General features: G+C 41.3%; 1 protein-coding gene across 3 annotated transcripts in view; it reads right to left on the reverse strand.

Moving 5' to 3' along the window:
* Positions 1-21,501, reverse strand: part of Raf1 (Raf-1 proto-oncogene, serine/threonine kinase) — a 59,471-nt gene that overhangs the window by 20,411 nt on the left and 17,559 nt on the right. For 2 of the 3 annotated variants that reach the window (XM_052174602.1, XM_052174603.1), the window contains exon 2: positions 5,103-5,335. In XM_052174602.1, the coding sequence (XP_052030562.1) occupies positions 5,103-5,309 (207 nt within the window). In that variant the 5' untranslated portion in view covers positions 5,310-5,335. Of the gene's footprint in view, positions 1-5,102; positions 5,336-21,501 lie in introns of those variants that run through there. The other variant, XM_052174604.1, reaches the window with a different exon arrangement.

Consider the following 21,501-nt stretch of genomic DNA (forward strand, 5'->3'; position numbering starts at 1 on the left):
GCTATGAACTGCCTGCATGGAATCCTACTGTGGCTGACTGTAGAACTCTGTCAGAAGCAGTCTCTGCCCTTTTCAACCATTCTTTTCTAGCTGGTTTAAGATAGACATGAGTCTTAAGAAGCAAGGCAGACATGTCTAACCTTAAAACAGACCACACCATCTGGATACAAAGTGGAGACACAGCTGGTAGGAAGGAGGAAGAGGGAACCTAAGGGATGACAACTCAGCCGGGCGGTGGTGGCACACGCCTATAATCCCAGTACTCTGGGAGGCAGAGGCAGGCGGATTTCTGAGTTCGAGGCCAGCCTGGTCTACAGAGTGAGTTCCAGGACAGCCAGGGCTATACAGAGAAACCCTGTCTCAAAAAAAGCAAAAGCAAAACAAAAAAAAAACCAAAACAAAAAACAATAAATAAATAAATAAATAAATAAATAAATAAATAAATAAATAAATAAATAAAGGAATGACAACTAACCTGTTTTTCACATAACCTTATTTTGATATTACTGGCTACTAACAGGGACTTAGCTGGCTAGTCACCAATCCCTGAAGAATAGAAAGGTTAGTAAGCAAAATTTGAGGGTACAGGACACACAATTTAGGGGTAACAGGGGTCAGAGAGAAAATTCTCCTAAAGAATCAATTATATCAGAGGAAAGCAAAAGGGCTTTCTAAACTATAAAAGTTCTTCCTTTGCTGTGGATGAGCCCATCTGATTCTTTAAGTTAATAAACCTTCTTTATCACAGGAATACTAAAGGAAAACACTGGGGAGCTAGACAGGGGGAGAAGTCATCCATACTTGTAAATATGTTGCCTGCTTAAACAATTAACATTCTTCAAGTTTCTAATAGCTTCATGGTGGCTGGCATCTATCCCCAACACTCAAGAGTCTGAAACAGATGGCTGCTTGGAGTTTAAGTCCAGCATAGCCTACAGAGTTAAACTCTGTCTACAGAAAAAAGTTCCGTGGACATACCAAACTAGTTTAGACAAACATTATCTGGGATTTGTTTCAAAACAAATGAAAAGGTGTGAGTGGAAACAGACAAAAAGAACTGCTATGATCAGCCAGGGTATGTCAGGTGATGAACATACCAGAACTGCTACTGTAACCTCTTTACTTTCATAGGTATTTACCCTTATAACATCTTACTAGTGTGCAGCAAAATGAGGCAGACATGCCTGCACTAGAGATCTGAGCTATAAAGACATGAGAAAACAGCAGAGAGTATTAAACTCACACACTGACAGACTTGTGCAGCTATACTGCAGAGCACAGCTTTCAAACCTGTAAAGTGATATGTGATTATTTTATTATTTCCATTAGAAGTCAAAGATTCTGAGAGCTAGACAGCTCTTTTATCTGTTCTCAACTCCACTATGTGCCCAGATGCAGAGAGCATGGGAAACAGCTGAGGGGTTGTGAAAGAGATTCCCTAGCCTCCTGTACACACACATCCAAGGAGTCTGTTTCCATAACTTTGGCACAGAGCCCAGGAATCTGTGTCTACGCCTGCCTCCCAGGTGGCTGGCTATAAGGGCAGCAGTTCTCAGCTCTAGCAACTCACGTGTCCAGTACCAAGGAGAAGCAGCAGCCAGAGAGATGTGCATCTTTAGAAACCAAAATGACAAGAAACATTAAAAGACTATTATTCTTCTAAAATCATTTCAGTTAGACACATCTTCAGTCTGTTTCTCCTACCCCCATGGATACACACTGATTAGTTCAATGGTGTCTTACTGAGCTGTAAGGAGGGAAGGAGGGAGGGAGGGAGGGAGGGAGGGAGGGAGGGAGAGAGAGAGAGAGAGAGAGAGAGAGAGAGAGAGAGAGAGAGAGAGAGAGAGAGATCCTGTGAAGCCACTCTACGATTGGTGGTGGGGGGGGGGGGGGGAGTGGCTGCCTAAAGGCACTGACTGCCAAAAGACCTTTCCACCACTTGTTTTCCCAGAGAAAGGTGGTCTATCTTTTGCCAAAGAAATAGAAGAAACTAACATTTGCTATAGGCTTCCCTCCCATAAACTTCAGGAGATGTCAAACTCCCAACCACCTGCTATGTTCCAACAGAGGCTGTCAAGGATTACACAAATGAATAAAACACTCAGAAATACTATTAGCAGTCGCTACTGTTGGCTTCTCTTTTTAGAGGGGTTGTATTATTCCTAACTATGGGGGATGGGCTGGGGAGAACATGCACATAAATGCATGTACACTGTACCAGAGGCTACAGACGTAATATCCCTGGAGCAGAAGGGGGGTGGGGGGGGCTGCTTAACAGGGGTGCTGCTAGTTGAGCGCCAGGACCCTCTTAACTGTAGAGCCATCTTTGCAGCCTCAATGGCTCTTAGTTTTCAACATCTACAAATGGACCTGAAACAAGTATTAAATCCGGTTCTAAATTTCAGTGTTCAACAACATGAAGTATAACTCATTATTTATGAAATGCTGAATTATCTTGTCATGTGATACACCTTCAGAACAGAATCCATTCTCATCTTGAAATAGTCCTTTTTACTCTTTTAGTATTAAAATGACCTTGCTTGTATAAAGCAATCTAACAAGTGAAGATTTTCTTTTTTAGCCCTAGAGAAATAAGCTAAAAAGAAATGCTGACTGTTCAAAATTACAGCAGGTTGGTAGAAACATGACATGTAAAGTTAGGAGAGCTGACACATTTAAAAGAACTTTATCCAACAGTCATGAGCTCCCAGGCATAACCAGCAACCACCATAAGCCCTAAAGAGGGAAGATTAGGAGAGTTGGAATACTGTACTACAGAAGTGCAACAAGGGGGAGAGAGAGGGTATTTTCAGTCAAGAGGAACAAAGGCCAGGTTCCCGGGTTCTTACAGGCTTAGGGGAAGCCTGTTCATATGACCGAGCCAATATGGTCCTGTCTGGGAGGAATACCCTACACAACCTACAACTCAAAGTTCTGGATCAAGGGAAGGGAGCACCAGCTAGAAGGTCTATGATCTAATATTGGCACTGAAGACTTGTTTATGAAATACCTGATCTATGAATCTGGGCTCCAAAGTGGAAAAGGAAGTGGAGAAATAGTCTACTCTGAAAGGAGAAACAGCAGCCAGCACTGCTAACCGGCACAAGCACTGTGCCCTAATCTTAAGGCAAGCTGCTCAGCAACCTTCTTCTTTTAAAATAATAATAATAATAATAATAATAATAATAATAATTTATTTTGAATCTCACACTAAGCTGCCTATGAATCCTGAAAACACCAGGTAGCCCAGATAAGTCTCAAACTTAAGATCATTCTTCCTCAGCACCAACACTGTAGCTCACAACCATCTATAACTTCAGATCTAGAGTCCTCTTCTGTCTCCTACAGGTACTGTATATACATGGTACACTGACATACACTCAGGTACAAACCACACAAACAAAATAAATTAGGATTAAGGGATCAACTAGAAAAACCAGAGGGGACTGTTAGAAGAAAACCAAGAAAGCTCTGGCTGGCCTTCCGATCTTAGAGCCTTAAGGAACAAACAGATGTCATATACTGTGCTCCACAGACACGGAAGGCAAGGAGGTACAAGTTTCAAACTGACAAACATAAGCCAATAGAACTTCACTTTTCTGTTTCAGGCAAACTGGTTTTTTGCTTTTAAAGTTCAGAACAGTAAAGGGTTTTAAGCAATGAGTCCTTAGAAAATAAATGAAGTTTTGTATCAGAAAATCCTGTTGACATCTGGTTCCAACATGAACCAGTCACTGATTCCATAGAGAAAATGCAGAAATATTTTGTGCCCTGAAGCACAAGGCAGGAGTTTCTTCTTAAGCAACCTAATCTGTCTTGGGCCTATAAAATAACAAAATATTCTCTTCCTAGGAGATGGAGGGAGCCTGATAGTTAAAAGCGCCGGCAGTTCTTCCAGGGCAGCCACATTCAATCCCCAGCACCACATGGCAGCTCACAACCGTCTGTAACCCAGTTCCAGGGAATCCAATGTCCTCTTCTGGCCTCTGGAGGCACTGAATGCACTGGCACACAGATATACATGGCAGCAAACACCCATTCACATAAAATAAAAACTACATTTTTTTCAAAATTAAAAATCTAGACTAAAGTAAAATAACCCAGAAAATTGTATTTTCCTCATATTTAATTGCAATCTCAACAATTAAGCCAATATTTTGCATTCATAGAAGAATGTCTTTTTTTTCCCTCATCTTTAATTAGTTTTAATTAGCTTGGAAATTAAAAAAAGAAGAAAAAACTTTCTCAAAGAAATGGCTAAGAACTGGCAAGATGGCCCTGGACATAGGTGGCTGCTGCAAGCCCGACAGTCTGAGTTCCATCCCCAGGGCCCACGTGGTAATGAAAGAGAAGGATCTCCTCATACAAGCTGTTCTCTGACTTCTATGTCATATGCATGCAAGCACCACACACACACATGAACACACATAAAATTAATAAATACAATTTTTAAAATGTTTCAAAAAACATTTTAAATGTTTCAAAAAAAAGTATCAGAAATATCCTTTCCTCCTCCCCCCAATAAAGATGCAGAAAAAAGGCTTTTGTGGGCAACGTTTGAACACAGTATGAACGGAACAGTGATTTAATAAAATAAATCTGAGAGGCTATGGAGATGGCTCAGTAGTTAAGAACTGAATATTCTACAAAAAGAGGGGGGGGGAAGGAGGAAGGGAGGGGAGGGATGGAAGGAGGGAGGGAGGGAGAGAGGGAAGAAGGAAGGAAGGGAGGAAGGAAGGAAAGAAGGAAGGAAGGAAGGAAGGAAGGAAGGAAGGAAGGAAGGAAGGAAGGAAGGAAGGAAGGAAGCTGACTATTCTTCCAGAGGTGCTGTTTGATTTCTAGCTCCCACATGGTAGCTCACAACCATCTGTAATAGGATGTGATTCCCTCTTGTGGTGTGCATAAAGACACACGTATACATAGAGAGAGAGATAAACAAATAGGTCTTTTTAAAAATAAAAATAAATCTGCCCTTGGGGGAGAAAAAAAAACAAAACAATTAACAGAGACCACAAGTGACAAGGAGCTCCTCCCTTCTATAAACTAGACAGCACAGCAGAAACTCCAAGAATAAGAGAACTGCATTTTCTAGGGTCACATACCACAGTCCTTTGCTTATTCGGCAAGAAAACCCGGATAGTATTGCTTGTCTTAGAAGAATCCGTAAGTTTGCCATCATCTGAGGCCCGACGCTGATAGCCGAACTGCTGAACAATTGTAGGGGAGATGCAGCTGGAGCCATCAAACACCGCATCTTTGAGTCCAAAACCATTACTGATCGTCTTCCAAGCTCCCTGTATGTGCTCCATTGATGCAATTTAAATAATACTTATACCTGAAAAACAAATAGTTATAACTCTAGAGGAAAAGTACTTTTCCAAGAACACAATATAGAAAGTTGTGAAAACAGTGGTTTATGGCTTTTTGTAATCTGAGCAAGTTAGTCAGGAAAGAAATATTTCTGTATTTCCATAAAATGAGAGAAAAGGAGACCAAAAATCATAGCTAACCTAGAACATAAGCCAGGATCGCCTGACTTCTAGTCAATATTTTTCATATATATTTATTTTCTTTGATTACAATGTATGAATAAACTGGGTCATCACCTCTGTCCATGAGCAATATATTTTAAACTCTTGAGAATTATGCACTGGGTAGTAGGGGGGTCCTGCCTCCAAGAGAGAAGCAGAAAACTTAATTCCCAGAATGCATTGTAAATACCATATATATTTATTTTTATGCATAAACTTTCTCATTTAATTTGTGTAAGAACTTCAGCTTTTAAATCTTCCTTCTACTCTTTCTCTTTAAACCAGAGGAAATCACCCTAGCTGCCCCAAAACTCCCAGATTCCATATCTACTTACAAAGTCTATGAATTTTCCATTGTAATATTCAGGATTCAGTTTGGGTGTAGAACTAAAGCAGCAGACCGGTCATTTAACCCATCATAATCTGATGTTTTAACTATGTATCATGCCTCAGGCATAAGGACTAAGAATGCCCAGATACTTGCAAGTCAGCAAGGAGACAAAGTAATGGTCTTCCTCCTCCTCTAGGAAACTATGAGGTTAACAGAGAATCTCCCGTTAAGTCTTATGTCAGACACTTCTTCTGTCTATCCAGCAAGAGCTAGAATTCATGAGGAGTCTCTATTGTGAGGCAGGATACAGAGCATGCATGCATGCAAATATAGCACATACACAAATTTATGTATATACATATGCCCCAATCCTATTATCCACCTTAATATGTACAGCTAGATACTAAGAAGTGATATCCCATCTAAAGCAGAGAAAATTCCTGCAACATACTTCTGAGTGCCCAGGCTAAGATACGTACTTGAGTAGCTCTAACTGCACGACTCTTACTATCCCACATACAGTCCTGACACACATCATTTAGTCAGGGATGAAATGGCATAGAATTAAAGAAAATGTAACCTACACTTCATTTTCAACCAGAATTTTGTACCTGACTACCCACTATATGCTAAACTCTCAGCCCAGGAAAAGAAATTGGGGATTAACTGCAACCAAACTCCTGTGCCATATCTGTGGGGCCATATCTGTGGGTCCATAGCCGTAGACTCGACCATCTGTAAACCAAAAAGTGTGTGTGTGTGTGTGTGTGTGTGTGTAGACTAAATACATGCGGACTTCTTTTTTTGTCACTGTGTGGCTGTCTGCATAACATTTACAGTGGATTAGCAATCCTGAGTTTTCTGACTTACATCAGAGACATATGCAGGACCCATGCAAATACTATGTCCTCTACATGAAGGAGCTGAGCAAATGCAGACTGTGGTACAGGGGTGCAGGGGAGCAGGAACAAAGCCCAGCAGACATCTGCAACCTTAATTCAAAGTCAGGGAAGCGCCAGGCGGTGGTGGCGCACACCTTTATTCCCAGCACTTGGAAGGCAGAGGCAGGTGGATTTCTAAGTTCGAGGCCAGCCTGGTCTACAGAGTGAGTTCCAGGACAGCCAGGGCTACACAGAGAAACCCTGTCACAAAAACAAAAACAAAAACAAAAAACAAAACCAAAGTCAGGAAAGCAGAGTAGGCTTAGAGTTGCTCAAGAGATCACTATGTGGTATTATAAATCTTGGAACAACCTTTCTGGAGGAGAATGAGAATGTAATCTAAACTCATTAACCAGGCCTCCAAGACTGCTTTCAGAATATGCCGGCCATACTGGTAATGGTGGACACACTTTTAATCCTAACACTAGGATAAATCCTAACACAAGGCAGAGACAGGTGGATCTCTGTGTGAGGCCATCCTGGTTTAAATACTCAGTTCCTAGACAGCCAGGGCTATATAGTGAAACCTTATCTTAAAAAGAAAACAAACCCACCAGAACATGCCAGTATTCATACCTCAGAATTTCTTATTCCCTTCACCCAAAAGGATAAAAACCCTAGAAACAGTCAAGATGGCCTTTTCACTACCTGTCTCCACCAAGACAGCCTTTTAAAGAGTCCTTACCTGACACTCCAGTCAAAACAGTCTATTGTCTTTCCGCCAGAAAACAAACCTGATTCTCAGTGCGACATTTATTATTACAGAGACTGTTAATATAATGTCTGCTTTGTGAGCAGAGCTCACTGGTATAGTCTTAGTACTTGGACCAGTTCCTGCAACACAAAGGCACTAAGCCAAATCTTTATGTAATTCTATGAGTTTTCGGTCATTCCATTGCTGTGGTACACTAAATTTTCATTCTTTGTACAATAACTATTAATTATTATATGACCTTATTTATTATTATGATTTGATTTTAAAGAAGAAGAGGTCTTACTCACCAAATCATAATAACTATAATTCCTATGATTATTTCGAATCAACCAAAGTTAGCTATCAACTGAAATTTAAAACACTAATCAAAACCAAGCATTAATCCCAGCAGAGGCAGGCAGATTTCTCTTAAGTGAGCTGGCCTGATCTACGTAGGAGTTCCAGGATAGCCAGGGCTCTGTACAGAGACCCTGACTCTTAAAAAAAAAAAAAAAAAAAAAAAAAAAAAAAAAAAAAAAAAAAAAACAGAAGAAAGAAGGAAGAAAAGAGGAGGAGCAGGAGGAGGAGAAACAGGAGCAGGAGGAAGAGCAGAAGTGCAGAAGCAAGAAAAAAAGTAAAGGAAAAATGAAAGGAAAAACTAAACAGCAGTGGTTTTAAGTCTATAACAACAAATATTAAAATGTACTAAGAAAATTGCTATAAGATACAACATAAAATTATAGTCACAAGCAGCTTCCATTAAAAAAAAAAAAAAAAAAAAAAAAAAAAAAAAAAACAGAAATCCTGGGTAGAAGAGACGGCTCAGAGGTTAGGAGTTAGAGTAAGTTCTGCTCTGATAGAGAAGCCCATGCCATGTAGCACATAAGTAGTCTGTTGACATCTGCGGAAGGGATTATTAGATCAGTAAAATTATATTCAGCTCTTCCCTTTTCAGCCATTGCTAGAGTTTAATTCTTTATAACTTCTGACCAAAGCAAGAAACACAGACTGCACCTTCTCACATTATGAAGAACATTGTCTTTTCTTTTTTCCAAACAGCAGAGACAGAAGCCTAGCATTAGATATGTACCCATACTAAAAGATGATGACGTTCAGGTTGTACAAGGACACTTCGGAAGTCAGCAGATGGCAGAGTAGTTCAGGTTTACAGTAAAAAATGATGCATGCCATCTACTCTGAACATGTGCAGTAGGAAAAGATTGGCACACTGCCATGTGGGCAATCAACCCAGAAAAGTGATTATTGGCATAAGCTAAAGCTGGACAAAGGCTGGGGGTGAGGGGAAGAGCCTGGAACAGAAAGACAAAAGCCTAGGGAACAAAGGAAAAACACATGGAACAGACAAATGAGATGTAGGAACAAAGTAATCTCATATACAATTCTCACTAAAACTGGGTGAATGAAAAGTTATACTGCCTTTTCTTACATTTTAAAATTAGATTTTGGATGATTTTTATGTTAAGAAAGGCCCTTCCATTTGTTTAACTGACTAGTAAATAGACATCTACTTTTTGTCACCCCCTTCTAGGGGCGGGTGGGGTGAGCACAGAAAGCATGGGATGTGCTACTGCTTCATCTCTCTCAGAAGTACCAAACACTTTCCAAATTTACAGAGGACAAAGACACAGGCTGATAAAAGTAGCCAACATTAGTGGGTGTAACTTTTCTTTCTTTCCTTCCACCCACACAGCACACCCCAGATAGGAAAGCACTCTACCACCAAGCCACGTCCCCAGCCCCGGAACATGCCTAAAAATCGCATTATTAGATCTACTTTCTAGTATTAAATGAAAAAATTTAGACTTATGTTTATATATGCCTTTGAAAAACAGAACTGGAGAGATAGCTCAGTAAAGAGAGAGAAAAGAGGGAGAGACAGACAGAGAAACAGAGAGAGAGAGAGACAGACCACACCAGGCCAGTTGGTAGTACAGGTCTGTATATGCCCAGCACTCCTGACACAAAGCAGGAAGATGGAGAATTCAAGACCAGCCTGATGTACATAGCAAGCCCCTGACTCAAAACAAAACAAAACAAAAGCCCCAAGTCACAGGCGGAGGCACGTAGAGCTCTGGTTACAGACCAGCATGGACTGTAAAGACAGACCTGATGCTATTTCAACAGGGCCCAACACTTGAGCCTAAACTAATTCAACGTCTGACTGCAAAAACTGGCAGCCTCCTCCCCGCTCAGCAACCAGACCAAAGAACGTGCTGAGCTTCCCCATCTCATTCAGTAAAGCTCGCCTGTGCTCTAAGACCATGGTCAGTTCTTTTTTTCACTCATGAGATGAATACATTGCATTTTTTATTTTTTTATTTTTGGCTTTTTGGATTTGGTTTTTTAGAGACAGGGTTTCTCTGTGTAGCCCTGGCTGTCCTGGAACTCACTCTGTAGACCAGGCTGGCCTCGAACTCAGAAATCCACCTGCCTCTGCCTCCCAGAGTGCTAGGATTACAATTGGAAAAAGTAATTTGTATTTTGTGTGAATTGCCATTAAAATACTGTTTATTATTAAATATTTGCATTTTACTTTTTTCTTCATAAAGTCAAAGGGATTTTCATAACAACTGAATCTATATTCCATACATTTCTAAATCAGAGAGACCACAACAATTTTTCCATGCTTTTATAAACTGGTGCTTCTATTACAAGTATTTATATGTAAGGCTACAAATTGAACAACAATAAAAACTATTAGAAAGGACAAGCTGAAATCATCAATTTCTAGGATAAAAGTAAACAAATGTGATTGTAGTTTACCAGTGGCATAAATTTTTTCAGTAAATATGGAAAGATAGGATTCTAATGTGCCTTTAAGTATTTCTATATTTTTAAGTTAACATAGAAATACTAACTAAAGTCCAATATATATATATATATATATATATATATATATATATATATATATAAATATAAAAGTCGCTATATATTTCATGGTCTAAATCTATTTTTTTCAGTTTTTAAAATTTGGAACATTAAACATGATAGAAGTAGAAAAATATGTCTTATGAAGTCCTCTATGAAAGGAAATTGTGACAAGTTCCTGATTAGACAGAAACCGTTCCATCTCCAAGAGAGAATACGCAGCGTATAGAATGAATTGGGTAGTGTTCCTTCTGTTTCTATTTTGTGGAATAGTTGAAGTGTATTTGTATTAGGTCTTTTTTGAAGGTCTGATAGAGGTTCTACACTAAACCCATCTGGTCCTGGGCTCTTTTTGGTTGGGAGATTTATAATGACTGCTTCTGTTTCTTTAGGGGTTATGGGGCTGTTTAGATGGCTTATCTGATCCTGATTTAACTTGGGTATTTGGTATCTATTTAGAAAACTGTCCATTTCATCCAGATTTTCCAGTTTTGTTGAATATAGGCTTTTGTAGTAGGATCTCATGATTTTTTTTGAATTTCCTCAGTTTCTGTTGTTATATCTCCCTTTTCATTTCTGATTTTACTAATTTGGATACTGTCTCTGTGCCCTCTGGTTAGTCTGGATAAGGGTTTATCTATCTTGATTTTCTCAAAGAACCAGCTCCAGGTTTTGTTGATTCTTTGTATAGTCAGTTCTTAATCTTGTCCTGTTAACAAAAGAGATTAGCAGAGAACTTCCAATATAAAGGACAAAGACCAAACCACATGGATGGGGACCTGAACTATATCAGATTAAAAATACATAGAATGTGCCAGACAGTGGTGGCGTACACCTTTAATCCCAGCACTTGGGAGGCAGAGGCAGGTGTATTTCTGAGTTCGAGATCAGCCTGGACTACAGAGTGAGTTCCAAGAAACCAGGGCTGTGTGTGTGGGGGGGGGATTATATAGAATGCATCACATTTATTTTTTTATAACAAGAAAACAAGACTTCAGAAGTTTTAGCCAAAGGATCAGGAATCAGAATGGCTTCAAATCTCAACACTGGAAGAAATATCAGAAACCATATGAAAGAAAACTATAAAGAAGGGTAAAAGAGAGCTTTTTCTAACATTCATGATTCATGAGCTTTACTGTCCATGGTCCCTTTCTGAAGGGCCTCATTATTCACATAAGTCATGAGAGAAAATAACTTAAGACACAGGAAGCAAGAGGATACTGAATATAGGAGAGAAGCAAAGGGAACTCCCAGCAGGCAGGAGAGGGCAACTCCTGGATGGCACACATGTGCAGACATAGAAACCCCTAATGACCTGGGTCTAGAAACAGCAAACTACCACTAGCAATGTTTACATACACAAAAGTTTTTTCCCTTTTCTTCTAAGGAAAAGAGGGAACAGCAGATAGCCCACATTTAAGTTCCAGGCACCTATGGTCCTGCTGACACAAGCACAACACAGCTCATCTCAAAGGAATGAGAATTTATTCTGAGCCAAAAATGAGTGGCAGCAGTCCAGGAACGAGGACTTACGTGGCCTCAAACAACAAGCCTCACCATAGACGTGGCTGCAGGGGAAACAAGTCATATATATGTCAAAGCACTGACTGAGTTCACTGGGAGGGACACAGCAAGGGGATGCAAGGGGAGTGAGAAACTCTACTACAGGCTCCAGATCCACCCAAGCCATATTTAGACTGGGAATGGATGGAAGCTAAAGGTCTGTTTAGGACAGTGCAGAGGTTTTGCTTGATATCAAAGTGTTTGGCCAAATATATGCTTAGACAATGAATGACTATTAAGAGGATTAAATGTAGCCCAAGATAATTCACTCAGCGCATTCTAACTCTCTACAATTAAAGAAGTTCTAACTCAGCCTTCTAGAACCTTCCACACAGGTATGCTTTTTGTTTTCCTTTTGTTTTCTGGGAACTTAGCCCCTTAAGCTTATTATCATCCCCACGGCAGAAGCAGTAAGGCCTGTGCTGGGTTCTGAGAACTTCCTGGTGGCTGAACGTGAGTGGCATAATCCAACAGGGCAGCACCTCCCAAAACGCAGGACACACATCCCTCCTGGGTGACTTTAAGGAATATGGGGCATGGCATTGACTACAACCAATGACCCTAACAGGCGTTTGAGGGGGAGAAAGCCTCAGCTGTGCTAGAAAGGCTCTGTTTGCATTTCTTTAATACTTCCTAATTTCTCTCCAGCTCAAAGCCCTGGAGAAACCAAAACCAGATAGCAAATTAAAGTAACACTGCTGACTTTTCTTTTACCAAAACAGTATAGAAAGTATGGTATTATATGCAACTCTCTTAGAAGCTCTGCTCAATTTCCACATTCTTACAAGTACTTATAACATTGCTGTTCCTTGATTTGAGGTAAAATAATAAATAAATGTAAACAGTGAATGAACCAGTGCCAATGAAGTGGCTCATTCAAGCCTGAGTTCACTATCCAGAACCCATAGTGGAAAGTGATACATGACTCTTATAAGTTGTTCTCTGATCTCCACATTTGAGCAACTGCAAGCACATATGCAGTTATATATCATAAACATGCAATAATCATAAATAAATAAAAATTTTAGAAATAGTGAGGGCCAGTGAGATGCTCAGTGTGTGAAAGGATTGACGTCAAGCCTGCCCTGAGTTTGATCACCTCCACTCACGTGGCTGACAGTAAGAACCTAAGCTGTCCTCTGATCGCCACATGTGTGCCACGGCACAAATACACACATTCATGCACATACAAACTCACACAAAATGAAGGAATACATAAATATAAGAAATTAAATTGTAGGGCTGGAGAAATGGCTTAGCTGGTAAGAGCACCGACTGCTCTTCCAAAGGTCATGAGTTCAAATCCCAGCATCCACATGGTGGCTCACAACCATCCGTAAAGAGATCTGACACCCTCTTCTGGTGTCTGAAGACAGCTACAGTGTACTTACATATAATAAATAAATAAATATTTAAAAAAAAAATTAAATTGTAGCCAGGTGGTAATAGTGGTGGTGGTGGCGGTGGCGCACACCTGTACTCCCAGCACTCTGAGAGGCAGGATTTCTGAGTTCGAGGCCAGCCTCGTCTACAGAGTGAGTTCCAGGACAGTCAGGGCTACACAGAGAAACCCTGTCTCGAAAAAGCCAAAATCCAAAACAAAAAACAAAAAAATTGAATTGTAAAAGCCATTGCTGGCTGCAGTGCGGTACACTTTAAGTACAGCAGCTCACTGCTGTTAGGCGAGAGAGGAAAGGCTGAAGTTAGTGGAGCACTGTGCTAGCAGAAATGATGTCCTTTGCATAAAAGAACCTTGTACTTAGCAGCTCCTGGAGCCCAGGGAGGCTAAAAGCTGGCACAGAGCCCCTGGAACTGGAGTTACAGATAACTGAATTGTGAGCTGCCATGTGAGGCATGGGACCCTACCCCAGGTCTCTGAGAGACTAGCCAGTGCTCTTAACCTCTGAACCAGAGCGCCAGCCCCACCCCAGGCTTTTAAACAAACCTAATTACCATAAAATTCTAGACCTGACCTAAAGCCTGTCTGTTCACTTGCACTCTCCTGAACCCCCAGCAGTCTCTTGCTAAACAAAGCACCTAGCAGCGCCTATCCTGTCATCTCTCCTGCCTCAAAGCAGACATCAAGGGTCATTTCAAACGTGTGGCTTTCCCTGCCCATTTTTTCCCAGACAGGGGGCCTCACTGTATAGCCAGCCCAGCCCAGCCTCTCTAGCTTCTGCCTCTCAGCTGAGTTGAGGGATCGCACAAGTGTACCACCACAGCTGACTGCTCACAGCCAGGCTGCAGAGTTCTCTTTCAGTCAAGTGAGATGCATAACCTACGCTCCTCTTTAAAGAAACACTTATGTTCATCCACCTCTCTCATACTCTAGCCCCAATCTTGACAAAGCACAGCAGGATCAAAGCTGGAACTTGATAAAATAGAGACACTGGGCATGAGGTCCTTCCCCGCCCCCCCCCCCCAGACAGGTTTTCTCTGTGTAGCCCTGGCTGTCCTGGAACTCACTCTGTAGACCAGGCTGGCCTCGAACTCAGAAATCCACTTGCCTCTGCCTCCCAAGTGCTGGGATTACAGGCCTGCGCCCCCACACCCAGCTTGGGCATGAGGTTCTTAAAACTGAAAACAGACAAACTCCTGAGCATGTTGGGCCACGCATATCATCAATACACAGGGCACTGTTAAAGAGGCAACAATCTCCACATTCGTCTAGGGGTTTCAACCAATGCCTATTATGCTCATTTATGGTTTCAATCCTGTGATAAAATATCATTACCAAAAACAACTTAGGAGAAAAGGGTTTATTTCATTTTACAGCCTGTATTCCATCATCCAGAGAAGTCAGCGTAGGAAACTGAGGCAGAAACCCAGAGGCAGGAACAAAGGCTTGCTGGCTTGCTCCTCCTGGCTTGCTTTCTTACACCCCCAGGACCACCCACAGTGGACTGGGCTCTCCTATAATCAGTCACTAATTAAGAAAATGCTCCACAGGTTAGGATACAGATCAAAGTTATAGAAGCATTTTTCAGCTCTGGCCCCTCTTCTCAGATTACTCTAACTTCTGTCAAGGTGACAAAAATTAAATTAAATTAAATTAAAATTAAAAAATCAAATAACCGGAACACACTCTTAATTTTTTGTAGAAGATGTAAATTTTCTGTAGAAGATGACAAGCTGATCCTAAAATTCATATGGGAACACAAATGACACAGAGAAGCCAAAACAATCTCACTTTTGTTTGGGTTTGTTGTTGTTGTTTTGACTCAGGATCTAGACTATAGACTAGACTGGAATTTTCAGTTTAACACAAGTTAACCTTGAACTACCTGTAATTCCAGAAGGACACAAAATTCTCTTCTGGCCTGAGAGTATTTGTATTCATGTGGTGCACAGAAATAAGCACACATACTCGTAAAATAATAAATCTTTAAAAATTACTTTTAAAAAGTTATTTCATTCATCTTTAATTTTATTTTGTTTGTTTGTTTGTTTGTTTTTTGGATTTGGTTTTTTAAAGACGGCGTTTCTCTGTGTAGCCCTGGCTGTCCTGGAACTCACTTGTAGACCAGGCTGGCCTCAAACTCAGAAATCCGCCTGCCTCTGCCTCCCAGAGTGCTGGGATTACAGGCGTGTGCCACCACCGCCCGGCAAGAACGATTTTTTAATCAACTAAAATTATAAGACTTCCATATAATTTTAAAAAATTATTTTTATTTTGTGTATGGAGGGCAGGTTATGTGCATGTGAGTTATTTATTTTGTCTATGGCGGCCAGAGGCGGTAGATACCCTGGAGATGAGTTACAAGTGGGTGTGAGCCAACTACCGTGGGTGCTGGGAACTGTACTCAGATGCTCAGCTGCAAGAACAAGCCTTCTAAAGTGCTGAGCCATGGCTCTAGCCCAAGTTGTTTTAATAACCTTAAAACACCAGATTCCATATCAGCATTATTCCAAATAGCCAAAAAGGGGGAAAAACCAAAGTCCATCCAGTGACAAGGAGACTTAATCTAAGCAACAGACTGATAGTACTCAATTATAAAAGTAATGAGGCCAGGCAGTGGTGGCGCACACCTTTAATCCCAGCACTTGGGAGACAGAGGCAGGTGGATTTCTGAGTTAGAGGCCAGCCTGGTCTACAGAGTGAGTTCCAGGACAGCCAGGGCTATACAGAGAAACCCTATCTTGGGGGGTGGGGGAGGGGGGGAGTAATGAGGAGTTGGATGGGTAGGATCAAAATATGCACACACATGATACTGCCAGAGATTAAATAAAAGTAATTTTTTTTTTTAGATTTGTTTTTTTTTTTTCCAAGACAGGGTTTCTCTGTGTAGCGCTGGCTGTCCTGGAACTCACTCTGTGGACCAGGCTGGCCTCGAACTCAGAAATCCGCCTGCCTCTGCTTTCCAGAGTGCTGGGATTACAGGTGTGCGACACCACCGCCCAGCTTAATTTTTAAAAAGAAACCAAAAAAAGAAATTAAATGCTAATAGAGAAGCCCCTTATCCTATGGGTATATATTTCAAGACCTCAGTAATGCCAAGGCCCACAGCTAGTACTTAATAAGCTCTAGTCAACTCCCCAACACCCAGCTCGTCATGCAGGATGGCTGTAACTGTGAGGCCCGATAGCAAAGCTGGAACAATTCTTTTACTCCTTCGCAGCACAGGTGTCTACAGCTTGCACACTTCTTGGGTTCCTTATTGTTTCTCTTCAGCTTATCCTCTTGCAAAATGAGTCATTATCAAGTAAAAAAAAAAAAAAAAAAAAAAAAGTGTGAGTCTGCAATACCACACAGAGGATCTGATAACAAGACAGCGACCATGTGACTGGGGAAGCATGGACATCTAGAACAGGTATGCTCAACCAGGAGATGACTCATGTCCCAGGCAAGACAGAAAAGATGGTGTGAGATTTCCTCATGCTACCCCAAATGGCACACTATTTAAAACTCAAGAATTGTTCATTTCTGGCCTGGCGGTGGTGGCGCACGCCTTTAATCCCAGCACTTGGGAGGCAGAGGCAGGGCAAGTTTCTGAGGCCAGCCTGGTCTACAGAGCGAGTTCCAGGACAGCCAGGGCTACACAGAGAAACCCTGTCTCGAAAAAACAAAAAACAAAACAAAACAACAAAACAAAAAAAAAAGAAAGAAAGAAAAGAATTGTTCATTTCTAACTGTCCAGCTAATATTTTAAGAATGCACCTAACATAGGTATGTTCTTAAATAATAGGAAAATACTGGGCAAAGCAAAACTGAGGACAAGAGTGTCAGTCCACTTTCAGTTGTTACAACAGAACATGAGACATAATTTGTAAAGAAGCTTATTTTGGCTCTGGTCTGGAGGCTAGAAAGCCAACAGTATGTCACAGTGTCTGCTTGGCTTCTGTTCAGGACCTTGGCTTCAGCTCAAAGCCAAAGGCAGAAGGGAAGCAGTATATGCCAAAGAGAGAAAGCATTGGACCTTCATGCTTTAAAAAAAAGTCACTCTTGGGGGGCTGGAGAGATGGCTCAAGCCTCAGGCTGCTCTTCCAGAGGACCTGGGTTCAGTTCTTAGCACCCAAATGGCAGTGAACAACCATCTGTATCTCTAGTTCTAGGGGATCTGATGCCTTCTTCTGGTTCCCATGGGCACCGGGCATATACATGGTGCACAGACAAAAGACACATGTAAATAAAAATAGTAATTTTTAAAAGTCACCCTCAGAGTAATGAACCCAGACCAGCAAAAGATGCCTCCTATTCAGCAATTACATTTTGGTGTGAGTTTTGGTTGGGACAAAGCACGTCCAGAGCACATGTGAAAACACAGCAACGTTATACATTGGGCCAAAGTCCAATGTTAGACTAAGCCAAAATCCAAATACTGACTCTATCCATACAAAAGTCTCCAAATTGGCAAATTCATAAATATAGTATAATAATGTGCCCATAGTCCCTGCTTCTCAGAAAGCTAAAGACAGAAAACTACCTGGAAGTCAGCTAGATACAGCAAGAAAAAGATAAGAGAAAGAAAGACAACTATAAGAAAAGGGGGAACAGAAAGAACAGAAAAGGCAGATCAGTGGTCTCCTAATTCCAGCTGTATTTTAGGGATGACAAAAACATTTTACAATTCACTAAGTGAGAGCTGGAACAGTGGCAAAGAAGCTACAATCCCTTCTCTTCTGGAAGAATCAAGGGCAGCTCCAGACTTTGCCAGACAGCTCACAACTACCAGCTCCAGATCTTATGCCATCTTCTGGAATTGGAAGACAACTGTACACAACAGGACTACACACACACACACACACACACACCTTTAAGTACTTATTTTTGTTAAAGTGATAGGTATACTAAAATCTATGTATTATAAACTTTGCACAATGGTACATATCTCTATCCCAGCTAACAGTGGAGGCAGGACAATCAGAAGTTCAAAGTCATACTAAGACTACATAGTAAATTCAAGGCCAGCCTCAAGACACATGAAACTCGGTCTCAATAAGTTTAAAGGAATCCTATGTATCAATAATCTTAATGAGCATTACAAGGAGCTATGGCTTGAATCTGAACTCTCAGAAGATCCTTGAAGACTGTAGTGTTCTAAAACACAGGGAGGGGACAGTCATCATTGGAGGGCTGAGAAAAAGGTTCAGTGGATAAAGTATCTGTAACACATGTATGAGAACCTGAGTTAGAATTTCTAGCACAGCACCCATATTAAGGCCAGACGGGTGGCAGCACTCAGGAGCTGGGGATCCTAGGAGAACAAAGGGATCCTAGGAGAACAAGCTGACTAGCTAGACTGGCCAAATGTGCCAACTCCAGGTTGAATTAGAGACTCTTACTTCAATATATACGATGAAGAATGATCGAGGAAGACACTTAATATCACATGAACCCACAAACCTGTGCATGTACCTGAACATGCCATGCAAACCCAGGCAAAGTGAACACCTCTCTCTCTCTCTCTCTCTCTCACACACACACACACACACACACACACACACACACTTCCAGTTTCTCTGATCAAATCACTGTACTCTACTATTCCCTTCTCTATTGCTTTCCCAATCCCAGAACTTTTTATTTTTATTTTCATGGTTCCCAGTGACAGTTGTTCTCTAGGGAAGCAGTTCAGCAAGAAAAGAATGATGAATTATTGTTGTGTGTGTATGTGTGTGTGTGTGTGTGTTAAATGAAGATTTATCATCTAGGCTAATGATGCTACTACCTCCAAGAATCAAAGACCATCAAACAAAAACCCCCAAGGGAAGTCATCTTTTGAGTTGTTGGTCAAGGCTGTCCAACAGACTCCCAAAATATTAGAAGCTACTGACCTTGGTTATACACTCCCACTCCAGGGGTGAAAATTAAGATGCTACTGCTGAAGACACCAAGCATGATACAGGGTCCAAAGACCTCTGAGCTGAAACTGACCTAATCCTTCCTACCTGAGGCACGGTACCAGAAGGCACCATGCAAGCTTTCAAAGGTGGGAAGCAACCAGCAGCCCTACCCAGCCATGACACCTATAACCACAACAATGACCAGCATGGCATTGGATGGCCTGGGATTGGAGCTACAGGCGATGTAGAGCTGTGATGTGCATGCTGGGAAATGAACCCAGGTCCTTGCAAGCGTAGCAAGTGCTCTAACTTTATTTCTTTTCATGTCACCTGCCTACCCTTTGTATTAAGAGTGTTAAACTTATAACAGCCCTCTAAGATCTATTTCCTGAACAACAAATGTGGCCATCTGGGCAGTTCAGCAATCATCAGAGCCACTATTCATTCATGTGCCATACATGCTATGAAGTTATGCTCAGACCTGGAACCCTAAAAACTATAAAGAAACTACAGAACCAGCAGAGTAACTGTTGACTGGCAATTAATTCAAGTCCAGCTGTTTGCAAACTGCAAACAGAAGCCACTGTTAACAGTTAATACTGCAATAAGACAGAATTACAGTTAGTTTAAGGATTTTAACTGCTTTATTTTTTTAAAGATTTATTATTATGAATAAGTACACTGTACATTTCAGACACACCAGAGGGCGTCAAATGTCATTACGGATGGTTATGAGCCACTATATGGGAGCTGGGATTTGAACTCAGGACCTCCAGAAGAGCAGTCAGTGCTCTTAACCACTGAGCCATCTCTCCAGCCCCTTTACTATTTTTATCAATGCAGGTGGACAAAATAATAGGTTTTATAGTGGTATTTTCATGTATGCATATAATCTAATTTAATGCAGAAGATTATGAGTAACTTTCATTTTGGTTTGTTTTAGGTTGTGATTTTAGTTTTAGGGTTTTTGTTTTGTTTGAGAAAGAGTCTATGTAGCCTTGCCTGGTCTTGAACTCAATGTAGTCCAGACTGGCTCTGACCTTTGAGCAATCATTCAGCCTCAGCCTCCCCAGTGCTGGGATTACAAGTATGTGCCACCTACAAGAGACATTATAGCTAAGACCCAGTGTTTTAGTTACTGTTCTATTTCTGTAATGAGACACCACGACCAAGGCTACTTATAAAAGAAAGCACCTAACTGGGTACTTGCTTTCAGCTTCAAAGGGTTAGTTGATAGTCTAAAATCATGGTAAAAGAATGGTGGCAGGCAGGCAGGCAGGCAGGCAGGCAGGCAGGCATGGCTCTGGAGCAGTAGCTAAGAGCTTACTTACATCCTGATCCATAGGCAGTAGACAGAGAGAGAATGGGCCTGGTATCCTGCTTTAAACCCTAAAAGCCCACCCCAATGACATACTTCCTCCTACAAGGGCATACCTCTTAATCCTTCTGGAATTTGGGGTTGTTATTGCTGTTGCTTGGGCTTTTAGGTTTTGGTTTTTGTTTTTAAAGACAGTTTCTTGGGACTGGTGAGATGGCTGAGTGGTTACGAGCACTGACTGCTCTTCTGGAGGAATCCCAGCAACCACATGGTGGCTCATAGCCATCCTTGATGAGAAACAAACAATAAAGAATCTATGGGCTGGAGGGAGCAGGGACTGGGGCGAGTGGAGCTGAAGCAAGAGGGAGAAAGTAAAGGGGGGGAAAAGATGGTTTGTGTAGCCCTAGTTGTCCTGGAACTAGCTCTAAAGACCAGGCTGGACTAGAACTCACAGTGATCACCTGCCTCTGCCTCCTGAGCGTTGGGATTAAAGGCAAATGGCACCACTGCCCAGCTAATTTTTCTTAAACAGTCCACATAGTTCCTAGTCCAATTAGAAACCAAAAATTCTAATATATAAGCCTATGGGGCCATTCAAACTACCACACCCAGTAAATAATGGGCTTTTAAACTATGATTCTAAAATCAGGCAACATCTCACTCTACAAAACAAGATATGTGTTTTAATCAGCTAAGCACAGATTAGTTTTAAAGATATTAAAAGGTGATATAAGAAGATGTCTGGGGGCTCAATCGCATGCTTGAGGATCTGAGTCTTATTCATAGCACCCATGTGCTTTACAAATGCACCTTTAATCCAGGAGATATCTGAGGTTAGCTGGCCAGCCAATCTAGCCCTGTAAGCTCCAATTCAATGAAAGACCTATCTAAAAGAATATAGTGAGGCTGGCAACACAGCTAAGTAAAAGCACATGCCGCCAAATCTAATG

The sequence above is a fragment of the Apodemus sylvaticus genome, chromosome 2 (genome assembly GCF_947179515.1).
Source record: "Apodemus sylvaticus chromosome 2, mApoSyl1.1, whole genome shotgun sequence".
NCBI lineage: Eukaryota > Metazoa > Chordata > Mammalia > Rodentia > Muridae > Apodemus > Apodemus sylvaticus.